Genomic DNA, 15,922 nt, shown 5'->3' with positions numbered 1-15,922 from the left:
GCAGTATTACAACTTGAAATAAGAAGAAATCAATCTAAGCAAAATGTTATCTCCGTTTTTTTTGCCCATAATCTTCCAAGGCAGAATCTCCTCCTATAAATCGATCCATGTTCGCTCTAAAACCTAACGTATTCTTTAATCTCGATTTAAATAAAAAAAATTGTTTGTTTTTACTTTCCTTATTTCAACACCACTTTTTGTTCATTTTTGAAGAGACAAAAAGTGAATTTGCATGTTATAATTCCAATTATATCAGATTAATTTTCCAATTCTTCAATTGAGTAAGGATTCTATGGGTATCTTGATCTTATTACGATTAAATAAAATAAAAAAAAACAAGTCTTTTTAAATGAGATTAAGGAGCACCATTAAAACTTAAAACGAACAGAAATTATTACGTATATGAGGGGTTTTGCCCCTCACTCATTGCCACCTCGCTCTTCAAACTTAAGTTTTTTAGTACTTTTTAGAAAAATTCCCCATTATTCAAATTAAAAGACACTTGTGTTTCAGGAGTCTTTCTTAAGGAATTGGGATTAAATTCAAACTTCAGAATAAAGAGTGAGGTGTTGAGGAGGTAATAATTCATATACGCAAATAATATAAGTAATTCATATACTCATAAACATAATAATTTCTGTTCGTTTTAAGTTTTAATGTTGCTCCTTACTTTCAGTAAGAAAACTCGTTTTTTGTCATTAATTTCTGGTCGTTTTTTAAATGATACCAGGAAATCCGACTCCAATCGACAAAAGAATCCCTCTCCCACGGAAATATCCTCTAGACAATTCAGTCCCGATTGAACATATCCTGGACAAGAACCCTTAACATGTCGACACGTAAATTAAGTCAAACAAAGAGAAAGCAAGACATTTAAAAATAATTTTGTATAGGAATCCTTGCAGATTCCCTTAGTGAAAAACTTCCCCTGAAAAGTTCACCCCCTGGAAACTTTACTTCCCATAGTGAATCCTCTCGATGGAAAATCCTCCCAGCAGAAAAATGCACCCCCCCCCCCCCGCCCACTATGAAAATGTACTAAATACTATATGTAAACAATGGGTAAATTTTGTAACTTAGACTTTTCCTAAGGGGTAGTGGAGGGTCATATTATCTCCAAAGGCATAGTTATTCACCCCTGGAGAAAACAAAAAGCAAACAAAAAAAGAGGCATTCGTGATTTTTTTTTCTAGCAAGAAATACAAAATTCCACATTTGTACAGATAGGAACTTGAAAGTTCTACAGTAGAGTTAGTCCTCTGATACACTCAATCTGATGGTGTAAATTTCATTAAGAATCTTTGACTGGAAGGGGGTGTTTCCCCCCTTTTTCAAAAACCAGGCAAATATTTTCACGCTCATAACTTTTGATGGGTAACACAAAACTTAATGAAACTTATATATTTGGAATCAGCATATTTTATAATAAGCCGATTCTTTTGATATATTTATTGGTATAAAATTCCGTTTTATAGAGATCCGGTTGCTATCGAGCCGCGTCGCTCCTTACTTACAGTCCGTTACGACGAACTGTTTGATAATCTAAAATTCCTAAATAGGGAATAACGAGATAAACCTAATAAAAAATAAGAAAGAATGATTTAAACCGATGTTCACGATTTATCTTCAGCTCCAAAAATAACAAACATAAAGAGAAAACGAAAAAAAGGAATCAAAATAAACAGCCAACAGAGAACAAAGAGTACAAACCCACAGAATAAAATAAGGAAGACCAAGAAAAATCACTAAACTTGACAATTGAGGTGATAAACAATAAAGTGGCCTTCTAATCTACAAATTCCATAGGGCACCCTACCCCACCTCTGTGAAGTTAAATATACGAATCGAAGTTATACCTTCCTAGAATAAAGGACAACTTCATCACCACATAATGAACGTCTGATCTATCGCATAAAAGTTGTTGTGCAGCTATGCGAAACAATAAACAAACGAACAAAGTATTGCTTTGTCAGCTCATTTTTGTGAATTTCGCACATTCTCATTCACACATCACATTTTTGTAATAGAATTTTTCAGATTTTACTCAATAATATTCTATTTTATTGTGATTTTATATATGCTGGGGGCTGCATGCACCGCAGCCACCATATCCCCCCCCCCCCGCCGGTATATGTATACCTGAAGCCAAAATGTGATGAGCTTCATGTTAAGGCACTTTTACGTTCGCTGTGCTGCAGGGCAAACTTACTCATTCGTAAGTTTGGGAGTTGCGACCCTTCTGTAAGATGCTTTCTTTTCAGAGCTTACTGCACTCCATTGTGCGGTCGATCTTTTGTACAATCTCTGTCTGTTAAGTGTGAGAATTCTCTTCGGGTTATTTGTGACAATTCTTTACGGTGGCTTCTTAATCTTCCTTTGAATTGTAGTGCATCTGGAATGTTTGCTGGTGGTGGCCTCCCATCTTCTCATGAGCTGCGTAGAAAATCTTCTCTTTCTATCGAGACAAGGATACTTGCTTCGGATAATCCCCTCATTTTGGTGCTTTCTGAGTCGCTTTTTCGCCTCTCTCTGCCACTTTGGCTGACTACAATCAAATTGTAGAGGCTTAACGGCCTGCGATCAAATTTGCGAATATATTTGTTTATTTAGTCAAGTGTGATTTATACACAACAATTTTGACACATTTAAATGTACCATTGTTATTTGAATGAATTGTTTTGTTTTTTTGTTGTTGATTGTTTTTTGTGTGCTATTGATTTATCTGTTTTCGTTCTATTTTTTTTCCTTTTTTGTAAGTGGCCCTAGTTGGTCCTAAGTTTAATAATAAATAAATAAAAATAAATAAATAAAAAAGGTATACAGGTTGGAAATAATTTTTTATTATTATTATTGTGCAGAGTCTCTTGTAAGTTTACTAAATCCTTCTCAAATTAAATCAATACCTTGACAAACACAGTTGAAAAAAAAAATGAAAAACCTTACTTTGTTTTGGCTAAGTTAATCAAAAGCTTTAAAGTTGTATATTTAATCTGTGGGCTAGGCAAATCCAACATGAACAAAACAACTGCTACGTTGTCAACTTTCTTCAAAAATATTTCTGAGAACTGTTCTCCAAGTGGACATATTTTCGACGATAGAGGGGCTTCAGCAATCCCAGCCTCTTCTGAAAGTAGAAAAACATTTAAAGCACAAATGCACAAATCGTTGGATGATTAATCTGAAGTTGTAACCCATAGCTGGTTTTGGAAATTATAAAACCTCAGAAGACTACCTAAGATAAATTCCAAATGAACCAAACCCTTAAAAGAAAAAAAGAAAAACGGAGCCTAAACTCACCCTTATTTTTTAAGATTAAAAAGAGTAGAAGGTCCTGGAGCGACAAGTATATTGAAATTTTCCTTCAAATTTGTCTTCTCTCTTTCTTTTTATTTGACTACCACTTGGTATATTCATTGCACAGTGCAAAAACTGCACAGTGGAGACATAACAAGATTTGCCTTCATACTTTCAAATATTCAGAACAGATTTATGAAATCTATTGCTTGGCCATTCAATCTTAATAGTCTTACAAAGACATTTTTGGGACTCTTCTGTAAGATACAGGCCAGACTTCTACAAAAAATATAGAGCCAGAATCAAAAGTTTTAGTCTGTTTTAGAACTTCTAGCAAAGAACCAAAAAAAAAGCTAAAACACTCTAAGTCAAAAACCACTAAGAAGACTATTGTCTCTAGAGTACTGCCAAAGCAAATAGGAAGTCCAGTGCAGTACTAATAATTAATACTTCGTAGTTTAGTTAATAGTTAATAAATAACTAATAAATAATAAATAGTCCATAAAATAAAATAAAAAACAATAAATAGCCAATAAATAAAAATAGTTAATAGTTTAGCTAACAATTCTAGAAATGGTATGATCCTCCCAGTTTACTTATAATTCAAGATTGTCTTTATCTATTAATTAAAATTCTTGGTTGGCTGTTTTCCTCTTGACGAATAAACCTTGAAACCAAATTTCTCGCCCGGACTCTTTATGTACAATACTCTGGTTCTGTAATTACCACTCTGATCTGTACTGATCCAGGCAGTGCATGATGAACCAGGGATATGCTTTGTTGTATACATTAATTCTACATCCTCCACGATTCGAAAAAATATGGTCTTCAATACCAAGTTATCCCTTCTATGTAATATCAGAAATAAGTGTGACTTTCCCTGTTTTGTTTTACTCTCCCCCCCCCCAAAAAAAAAAAATTGCTGCTCGGGTGCCTGCTCTTATGCCTTTACATTGAATGATGAGCCTAAGTTTAAAGCAAAACGGAGATCAGGGGAGCTAATCAGTTAAACTGCAACTCTACTCATGCATAAATAACGACGAAGACCACACTGCCTTTCCATCACAAACACAAAAACAAGAAGAACAATAGGGAATATTTTAAGACAGTGGGAAACAAATTAGAATGAATATTAAACAATTTATTTATCAGTCCTGGTTGAACTTCGCTGAGGTAAGGATGCTGGTACTGTTTTAAAAAACTGTTCATTTTAGTTTTATTGATTTTATCTTCTTGTAAGTTGTTTTTCTTATTTGTATTGTTGAGGACGGCCCTTGGACATAGGGCCGAAATATTCATTCTAATTTGTTTCCCACTGTCTTAAAAAATTCCCTATTGTTCTTCTTGTTTTTGGTGTTTACTCATGTATATCTACTACTATTTAATAATTAGTCTTGTACAGGTGGCTAGTGATCTGAACAGGCATTGGCAGTACTAAACAAAGGCTTTAGTGCAGCATAAATCACATATATTAATGTTTTATTTTTTTAACTTTAAAAGTTTAAATATTTTAAAAATAAATTACATAGTGCAGCACAAATTAAGTGCAGCATGAATCACAGATCATAATATTGAGCAGTGGATATTTTGCAGTGATGCTACAAAAATATAACAAGTGCACAATTAGACCACAATTTTTTCTAGGAGGGAAATTGTCCTTTATACCAATATTGCGAGGTGGGATTTCCTTCATTCAATATGGCTGAAATAATGCAGAAGCCATAAAACAGCACCAGGCCAACGTTAGTGATTAGTCATTGACCATTGCTTAGCTTATTAAGCAATGCTGAATCTTGAGAACACCTGTCTTCTGAATTGACAATCCACCTTTACGCTTAGATAAGATAACATTTACTTAAGAGTCAATTATAAGCTACAATAGCGCCGAATATGCTTCACATGTCAAAATTGACATGTAAAGTGACATTGTAGCCTAATTTTAGGCTACAGAAGAAGAAAAAAACGATCAAGGAATACAAAAAAAAAAGTTAAAAAACAGAAATGTTTTTTAACACGAAACAGAAACCAAAATGTTCAGAGTTAAAAATGTTCAAAAATGTTTCAAAAATGTTCAGAGTTAAAGAGTTAAAAAACAGAAACCAAAATGTTCAGTACAAAAATTCAATGAATCAATTAAAATTAAGACTTCGTAAATCGAATATCCAAAACGATTAGTGAAAAGAAGAGAGAGGATACACGTGGGAGAGATGATTTACTTATTCAGCATACTTGTCTTGCCTTGCCCTTTTAATTTGATTGTTTTTTGCTGCTATTATTATTCCCCAATTCAAAACGCTGCACAAAGACAGCAGTTTTTCCAGCAACTACATAGTAGTGCCGACTTTGTTCTCTGCAAATTCCTAAACGCCGGTATTTTCCTAGTAGGGGATGCTTATAACCTTAAGTTAAATTCCCTTTGTAGCTCCCTTAATTTAAAACAAATAGTAAAAATAACAATAGCCAAAGGAAATACTGCTCTTGATCTAATTTGTACGAATATGCACACTTTCTATAAATCACCTGTTCCTTTGCCCCCTCTGGAAGGAAGCTACTATTTTTGTTTATTAATGAAACCTCTTTCCAAGTTTAATCATACATTTTCTGTTACCCAATTCTCTTATCGGCCAATTTCCAATGAAGGCCTCTTCGAGTTTGGATCTTGGATTACAAATGAAAACTGGCCAGCTCTTAAGAGGAATAATGACATTTATGTTAAAGTGTCTCACTTCCAAAATCTGATTAAAACCAAATACTTAGAATCCTTCCCCGAGAAAAAAGTAAAATCGTGTTCTAATGACAAACCTTACATTACTAGTCAGTTAAAAAAGCTAATTAGGCTTAAAAATAATCTTTTTCAGAATGGTAAAACATCTGAAGATAACTCACTGCATAAACATATAAAAAAAGAAATACAAAATCTGCTTCTGTGTATTACAAATGTAAAGTCAGGGATTTGTTTTCTACTAAGCCAAAACAGTGGTACGACAATAAAAAAAAAATTGTGGGAAACAGATAATAATATAGATTTGCATTTACAAGAAGAGCCTCTAGTTACAGCCAATGATCTGAATAAAATTCTTTCCTCCATAATTCAAAGCCTCCCTCCCCTCTTTAAATACTAATTATGATCTACACTCTCCCAATTTCCGTATTATTTTGTCCTCAGATGTTGAGGCAAAAATTAACAACATTAAGAAGTACAGCACCTGTCCGCTAGACAACCCAATTGTACTAATTAAAGCCTTTGCAGACATCCTTTCAGAACCTTTGTCAGTACTTTTTAATGAAATTACCTCTACTGGTAAGTTCCCTGATTGTTGGAAATTGCGTTTTATTACTCCCGTAAAAAAGAAGGGTAGCAATCAAGATTTTGCTGGTGTCCAGCCCATTACTCTTATTCCGGTATTTTCCAAGTTATACAAAAGCTTTTTAGCTGATTGTTTCAAAGTAAAAATAAATCCCAAATGTTGATCAAAGGCAATTCGGAAATTTACGCTCACAAGAAGCTTTTGATTTAATTAATCATAATACATTTGTAAAAAAAAAAAAATAACCAATGACTTCCTAGTTGACCCCTATTTAATAAGAATAATTTTGTCCTTCCCTTCTAATAGAACACAAGTCGTCAAATACCTGAACGTATACTCTGATCCCCTCGCAATTTATAATGGTGTACTCCAGGGAACCCTCTTAGACCCAATTTTATTTCTTATCATGATAAACATTCTTGGTGTCGATTTCCCGGATAGATGGAAATTCGTTGACGATTTAACTGTCTTAGAAACATGTTTCAAAAACCTACAAAGTAACCCAGTGGACATCTTGGAATAAATACAGATGAAGCTGTTGATAGTGATATGAGAGTCAACCCTTGAAAGTCAACAGTTTTAACAATTAGTTTCCTTAAAACTCCCACTTCTTTCTCCTGTCCAATCCCCCCCCCCCCTGAAATGTCCGTTAATACTATGAAATTACTGAGTATTACCATCTCAAGCGACTTAATATGGGATTGCCACGTTAATAATTTCTTAAAACATACAAATGCTGCATTTTCTCTCCTCAAACTCCTTAATTAATTTAAATGTCCTAAACCACATTGTTTGAGGACTTTTCTCTCTTTTGTACGTCCTACCCTCTAATACACTTGTCCTGTTTGGCATCCTGGCATCTCCAATGAATTGTCGGACTCAATAGAGGCAGCTCAAAAAAGATGCCTAAGAATTATCTTCAATGAGGGTAAAGTGCCTTTCAGTAGGTTTTTTTTCTGCTTCTATTCTGTCTGACAATTCCATGGAGATCCAGGGTTGCCAAACAGGTCAAGCATGCTCAAGAATTCAACAAAGAATGGAGGAAAAATTATCTGCAGTGTGATTTAGGACGATTAAACGGACAATTAACTTAAGGATGGAGAATGCGCTGCAGTACAATTACATGAGAAAGTAACAACCAGCTATCAGGTATTTAGCTTCTTGGGGTCTATTAAATTCAAAAAAGTTTTTACAACTAAAAGTAAGGAGTAACATTAAAACTTAAAACGAACAGAAATTATTACGTACATGGAAGGGATTGCCTCTTCCTCAACACCTCACTCTTTAAGCTAAAGATTTTGGTACTTTAAAAAAAATTCTTATTGTTCTAATTAAAGGACTTTGGTGTTACGGGAGTTGATCTTAAAGAATTGGGACAAAATTCAAAATTTAGCGTAAAGACTGCAAGTATTGAGGATGGGGCAAACCCCTCCATAGACGTAATCATTTCTGTTTGTTCTAAGTTGTAATGTTGTCCCTTACTTTCAGTTGGAAAAAACTTCTTTTTTTTAATTTCTGACGGTTTTTTAAACAATTCCAGGAAATCTGACCCCACCTCAACGGCAAAATATCCTCCTACGGAAATATCCTCTAGAAAATCTATCCTGTTAAAAGTTTACCCAGGACAATTGCCCTTAACAACTCATTGCGCAAAATTGAGACGAAAAGAAAAAGCAATACACATAAAAAGAATTTTGTATAGGAATTCTTGCAAATTCCCCCAGTGCATAACTTCCCTTACAAGTTCACCCCCGGGAAACATCTATCCCCATGGAAAATATCCCCATGAAAAAAAAAAATGCGTTCCCTGTCCCACCCTAAAATGTACACATACTTCTCAATAACAAATACTATGCGTAAACAATGGTCAAATATAATAACTTAAAGACCTTTCCACTGGCCCAGGGGGGGGGTCACGTTGTATCTAAAGGCATAGTAATTGGGTCTTTCAACTCAAATGAACAAAGTGGCTATCTAAAAATTTTAATCAGACGATTTTGGGGGAAAAGGGGGCAAAAAGGAGGCCTAGCTGACCTCCAATCTATTTGGTCACATAAAAGAGCACTAGAACTTTTGGTTTCCCTACAAATGGGCCCTCTCACGATATTCTAGGACCACTAGGTCGATACAATCACCCCTGTGAAAAAAACACAAAAAACAAAAACAAATAAACATACATCAGGGATCTTTCTCCTGGCAAAAAATACAAAATTCCAGATTTTTACAGATACGAGCTTGGAGCCTCTACAGTAGGTTTTTCTGATAAAATGAAATCTGATGGTGTAATTTTCATTAGCATTCTATGACTTTTAGGGGGTGATTCCCCCTTTTTTCGAAAATCATGCAAATTTTCTCAGGCTTGTAGCCGTTACTGGGTAAGACTAAACTTAATGGAACTTTTATATTTAAAAACAGCATAATAAGCCAATTCTTTCTATGAAACTATCGGTATCAAAATTCCGTTTTCAAAGTTTTGGTTACTATTCAGCTGGGTAGCTCCTTACTTACATTTCATTGCCATATACTGTTTGATTAGAAAAGGAAGACGCAATTATTCTAATTAAAAGGGGATCACCTTATGATCACCATATTTAATCGCCATTTACAATGATATACACCATATACAATCGCCATATTTTATGGTAGCATTGCATGTGATTTAGTTCAAGTTTTTTTTTATTATTTGACTATAGATACTTAAAACTATGGCATAACATCCCCAGCAGGGAGACTGGCTCGAAAGTAGCGTTTAGAATATGTATTATTTATTCTTTACTTTTCATGGTGGCCGTTAAACTAGTGTTGTTTACAACAAATTTATATATTTTATATGTATATATATTATGTAATAATTTTATACATTTACTATAAATCTATATGTATCCTAAAGACTGCCATCGTTTATTTATCTTTAAATATAAAGAACAAAACACAAAGCATGTAACCAAAGATAATTAAAAGAACAACTGTATTTACCTTCCTCTTCATGGTACTCTGGATTTGTAATATTAACCAAAGTTTCCAAAACAATAAGTACAATATCCCGATTTTCTTGGTCTTTGTCCAGTTCTAGGAGAAGGCATTCCATAGCCTTGGCCCCAACTTCAAGCCGGAATCTTTTGGATAATGCTCGCAATGCTTTGCATGCATCTCTTCTATCAGATTGATTAGGAGATTCTCTAATCCTTTCAACAAGTCTTTCAACCTATAACAAGACGTTATAAGCTGGTAAATCTAGGTCATCAAGGGATCTGCTACAAAAAGAAACAACAAAACACAAGTAGAGCAATAGGTTTTTTTTTCAATAAGACAGCAGAAGACAAGCTTTATTTCGATCCTATATCTAAGGGCTGTTGTCAGCCAAACAGATGAAAAAAAAATATAAAAGAAACTCACATTAAAACTAAAATCTTTCTAAAAGTCCCAGCATCATTAGGATTGCTAATGATGGATTAGGACATCAAAACAGCCTGATGCCAGGACATAATTGGCAGCAGGTTTATTTTACCCCAGACGCACAAGAAATTCTGTGTCCTAATTAAAACAACAACAGACTTTCCTTTCCTTTCCAAAGAACCAAATCAATTTATAAACTACTAGAAAACGACCTCTCAATTCAAGTATTCTAATCATCTCTTGCAAGTACAACAAAGAAGCTGCAAGTCCCCTGTCATCATTGACCTGAGCGCTGAAAATTTTTCTCTGTATGCGCTGCCCCTTACTGGAACAGCCTATCCAATGCCATCATCCAGTCCCAAACCACAAATGCATTCAAGAAGGGAGTCGATCAGGGCTGGGTCAATGCAGAGTGTAGACTAATCTGGGATACCAGACCATATTCATGTCACACTACCAACGAGATGTTTCACAGGAGGCTCATTACCACCTTATCTTGCTGGACATGCGATTTAAGGTAATTTTCAGGTAAATTGGCAAGACATATATAATGTTGACATTCAGCATGGGCTTCTTTTTTCAGTCTTGTCACATTATATTGCATCTTCAAGTAGACACAAATGCACAAGTAGCCAAGACACAAAATCACTAAGCTTTGTTGATATGTAGGACCAAAGTAAACAAGGGATCAAAAACGTCGCCAATTTGTAAGACGCTTGGGGTAGGAAAACCAAATTTCATTCATAATCCATTCGTTAGTTGGGACCAAATCATTTTTCTGCCTCTTTACACTGAACTAGGAATAATAAACAAAACGTGTGAATATTAAATAAAAATGGAGACTTTAAAGATTATTGGGTATCTGTTTCATTTATGAAAGATAATTAATGCAAACCACAGAAGACTACCCTAACAAAAACAAATCAGAAAAAAATAATGATTAAGTATTTAAACTATTTATTTTTTTAGGGGGAAGGGGTAACAAGAACACTGAACAAAAAAATAGTTTGGGAGGACAACCAAGCGAGTAAAAACACAAGAGAATGGGATTGTTCTAATTGTGTATATTGGGGAATGACCTGCTCTTGGAATTAGGTTTTTAGGCTTTTAAATTTCTTTTCTATAAATTTTGGATTTTATTTCTTTGTCATTTTTGTTGGTTTTCTGTATTTACTTGGTTTTTAGATTTTTAATTTTTCCAATTTGGGTTTTTATTTGCTTTCTTTTTTGTTGCCCTTCTGTATTTTTTGGTTTCATCTGGATTGTCACATACCTGTTTTAGAGGGTTTTTTTTCAAATTTATCTAATAAGGTAAAGGCACCAATGATTTGACATTTTTTGTAAAAAAAAAACGAACAAAAACATTTTTTCTACTCTGAAAAGCTTAATTTAAAGAATTTCCGTTTGAAAAGGGTTTCAGTATATGGGAAAAACGTACAAAACTCAGTTTTTCTGAAATTGGAGCGTTTTAACCAACAAATTCGACAGAACAAAAAATTACCTGTTTTCAATGTAAGTCAGAACCTAAATCGACACATGTCAAAATACTTGGGGAATACTTGTGGGCAGATCCTGGTGTATTTGACATGCCTATTCTTTTTACTTCATTTCATTGTTTCTCTTCAACTTTGTTTAATGTGCAAACATACAAAACACTATTCAGATAGTGAAAGCAAAGAAAATACCATAAAGTTATCTCAAATAGAGGAAAGAAATTGGGTAATCATATGGAGTGTAATCATGTGACCTTGGTCATATGACACTTTTCTTTTTTTCAGTGTTGCATATACACCACAAGAACAGCCAAGCACTATCTGGGATGGCCCACATCCTCTCAGATTTAACAGTCAAGCAAACATTTCTTTGTTGTTCACTATGAAAATGTGGTCAACGTTTGGTCAATTCAAAGTTAATCTGTCATTTTAACCACTTTAAAAGTGTTATCTTAGACTATCTTTTGTCTGGAAAGTCGAGAATCCTTGAAAAATGCATGCCTTACTTAAGATTATTAGAAAATTGTGACACTAAGGAATTTAACATGTTTCACTATCATTTTGGGTGGGATGAGGTCTAACAAAACAGGATTGGATTTCAAGAATTTTAAAAAGTTTATTGCCATTATTTTTTACTTCTTTGCTTCTTAGATTCATCCAAAACATGGGTAGGATTTTGAGGGGGTTTCCTGACATACTTCAAGGATCAGCAGGTCATCTACATATTAATTGATTAATTAGTTGAGGGAATTAATTTGAGGAAATTTCTTAACAATTTCATTAATCAATACTAGATATAAGAGTGGTCCTAACAAGGTTCCTTGAGGAATTCCACACTAAGTAGGGAGGGATTCAGAAAGAATATTTTTGTATTTTACAACTTAGGATCTATTTCATTTAGGATCTTAGGATCTATTACGATCAGTGATAAATGAATTAGGATGTTGTGATCAACCAAGTCAAATACTTAAAATATGAGCATGGTATGAGGACAAGTGGCAGTTCCTTAGATGATGGAAAAGTTTAGCATCTAGCATCAAATCAGTAAAACTACAATTTAAAAAAAAAAGTACAAAGTAGCAGTTCCTCAGATGATGGAAAAGTCAACCAAAAGCATCAAATCAGTAAAACTACAGTTTAAAAAAAAACATCTTTTAAATCTTGTTTTTTAAATGTTTAAACGGTTTTGTAAACTTTTAAATGTTTTTTATGTGAAAAATAATTTGAAATAATAATCATCAAAATCTCTTGTTATTGAGAAAGTACCTATTAATTTATAAACCATATTTTCATCAGAGGAGAGAGTCACCTATATTTTGAAAGGGCTTGATGCTGTCTGTCAAAAGCTTTGACAAGGTTCCTACTAGATAATATCGAAAGGAATGAATTTCATAATAGAAGCCAATATCCATGTTTGAAATCTGGTTTAAGGAATATTGTTAGTTGACCTGGTAATTCAATGCATCAGACAAGAATTTCTTACACTTGGAACATAGTTTTGTCAATATAATAATTGTTGCTATTTTAACTTAATTTTATCAAACAGTTTGTAGTAACGAACTGTAGTAAGGAAAGTAAAACGGCTATATAGTAACGGAAACTCTAGAAAATGGACCAACAGTCCATTACCATACCAACAGTCCATACCAACAGTTACATCAAAAGAATCACATTTTAATGCTGATTTTAAATATATAAGTTTTATCAAAATTAGTCTTACCCATCAAAAGTTACGAGCCTGAGAAAATTTGCCTCACTTTAGAAAATAGGAGGAACACCCCCTAAAGTCATGAAATCTTAACGAAAGTCACACAATCAGATTCAGCATATCAGAGAACCCTATTGTAGAAGTTTTGAGCTCCTATCTACAAAAATGTGGAATTTCGCATTTTTGGCCAGAAGACAGATCATGCATGCGTGTTTATTTGTTGTTGTTTTTTTCCCAGGGGTGATCGTATCGACTCAATGGTCCTAGAATGTCGCTATAGGGCTCGTTCTAATGGAAATTAAAAAGTTTTAGTGCCCTTTTTAAGTGACCAAAAAAATTGGAGGGCACCTAGGCCCCCCCATGCTCATTTTTTCCCCAAAGTTGCCAGATCAAAATTCTGAGATTGTCATTTTATTCATCATAATCAAAAAACCTAATAATTATGTCTTTGGGGACAACTTACTCCCCCAACATCTCTATGGGAGGGGCTGCAAGTTACAAACTTTGACCTGTGTTTACATATAGTAATGGTTTTTGGGAAGTCTAGAGACGTTTTAAGGGGGATTTTTTTTGGTTGGGGAGGGGGAGAAGTTTAGGGGGGTTACGTGGCAGGATCTTTTCATGGAGGAATTAGTCATGGGGGAAGATAATTTCAATGAAGGGGGTGCAGGTTTTCTAGCATTACTTAAAAAAACATTGAAAAAACAAATATGAAAAGTTTTTTCAACTGTAAGAAAGGAGCAGCATTAAAACTTAAAACGAAGAGTAATTGTTACGCATATGAGGGGTTTACCTCCTCGTTTACGGTAAAGTATTTTTAGTAACTTCAACTATTTATTCTATGGCCTTTGTGGTTCAGGGGTCATTCTTAAGGAATTGGGACAAAATATAAGCTTTAGTGTAGAGAGCGACTCATATACGCAATAAAAAAAAACGAATATACAAGTTCGTTACGTAAGTTAATTCGTAAGTTACGTATATTTTTTACTTATGAAAACGTTCGTAAAAAATTAAAAGTTCTAATTGCATTTTTAAGTAATCAAAAAATTGGAGGGCAACTAGGCCTCCTCCCTCTCTCCTTTTGTTCTCAAAGTCTTCCAATTAAAACTATGAGAAAGTCATTTTGTCAAAATAAAAATTAATATGAAAATTTCGTTTTAATTATTTATGTGCAGAGAGCCAAGATCAAAAAATGCATTAATTCGAAAACGTCCAGAAATTAAATAAAAAATCAAGAGCTAAGAGCTCATATGGCACTTGTGACGAGGTCGAAAGAGCTAAGAGCCAAGACCTTATATGGTATGAGCTCTAGCAAAATTTTAAGAATCAATAGATTGCTTTAAATGGAAAATTAGAGGCTTAATGCCGGTTGAGATTTAAAATAAGAGCTCTGGGTCACGAGGTTCTTCTAAATATCAAAATTCAGTAAGATCCGATCACCCACTCGTAAGTTAAAAATACCTCAATTTTTCTAATTTTTCCTTTCCTTTCAGAGCCCCAGATAGTCGAATCGGGGAAAACATCTCTATCAGATCAATTTGTGCAGCTCCCTGACACGCCTACCAATTTTCATCGTCCTAGCACGTCCAAAAGCACCTAAGTCGCCAAAGCACTGAGCCCCACCCCCTAACTCCCCCAAAGAGAGCAGAACCAATCCGGTTACGTCAATCACGTATCTACGACATTTATAAGCGTTTTCCAAGATTTTGGTTTTCCCCTCCAACTCCCCCGAATGTCAACAGATCTTGTCGGGGTTTGATATAAGAGCTCCGAGACACGAGTTCCTTCTAAATATCAAATTTCATTAAGATCCGGTCACTCGTTCTTAAATTAAAATACATCAATCTTTCTAATTTTTCAAAATTAACAACCCCCAGCTCCCCTAAAGAGAACGGATCCGTTCCAACTATGTCAATCACGTATCTATAACTTGTGCTTATTCTTCCTATCAAGTTTCATCCCGATCTCTCCACTCTAAGCGTTTTCCAAAATTTTCCGGTTTCCAAGATTTCCGGTTTCCCCCTCCAGCTGCCCCCAATTTCACCGGACCTGGTCGGGATTTAAAATGAGAGTTTTAAAGCACAAGATCCTTCTAAAGATCATATATCATTAATATCTGATCACCCGTTCGTAAGTTACAAATACCTCATTTTTTCTAATTTTTCCAAATTACTAACCAGCCCCCCCCCCCCACAATTCCGCCAAAGAGAGCGGATCCGGTTCGGTTATTTCCGTCACATATCTTGGACTTGTGCTTATTCTTCCCACCAAGTTTCATCCTGATCTCTCCGCTTTAAGCGTTTTCCAAGATTTCCGGTCCTCCCCTGATGATACTGGATCCGGCCGGGATTTAAAATAAGAGATCTGAGTTACAAGATCCTTCTAAATATGAAATTTCATTAAGATCCAATCACTCCTTCTAAGCTAAAAATACCTCATTTTTTATAATTTTTCAGAATTAACCCTCCCCCCTCCCACTCTCCCAAAGAGAGTGGATCCGTCCTGGTTATGTCAATCACATATCTAGGACTTGTGCTTATTTTTCCCACCAAGTTTCATCTCGATGTCTCCACTCTAAGCGTTTTCCAAGATTTTAGGTTCCCCCCTCAATTACCCCCAATGTCACCGGATCCAGTCGGGATTTAAAATAAAAGCTCTGAGACACGATATACTTCCAAACTTCAAATTTCATTAAGATCCGATCACTCCTTCGTAAGTTAAAA

At 34.6% G+C, this 15,922-nt stretch overlaps 1 protein-coding gene across 1 annotated transcript in view; it reads right to left on the bottom strand.

Moving 5' to 3' along the window:
* Positions 1–15,922, bottom strand: part of LOC136042208 (general vesicular transport factor p115-like) — a 93,254-nt gene that overhangs the window by 70,185 nt on the left and 7,147 nt on the right. The window contains exons 2-3 of the mRNA XM_065727143.1: positions 9,579–9,807; positions 2,944–3,124 (exon numbers count right to left, since the gene is read on the bottom strand). Coding sequence (XP_065583215.1) covers positions 2,944–3,124; positions 9,579–9,807 — 410 coding nt within the window. The remainder of the gene's footprint in view (positions 1–2,943; positions 3,125–9,578; positions 9,808–15,922) is intronic.

The sequence above is a fragment of the Artemia franciscana genome, unplaced genomic scaffold (genome assembly GCF_032884065.1).
Source record: "Artemia franciscana unplaced genomic scaffold, ASM3288406v1 PGA_scaffold_75, whole genome shotgun sequence".
Classification (NCBI taxonomy): Eukaryota; Metazoa; Arthropoda; class Branchiopoda; order Anostraca; family Artemiidae; genus Artemia; species Artemia franciscana.
Note: the sequence above shows the minus strand (reverse complement) of the source record. Positions and strands in the feature narration are given on the sequence as shown.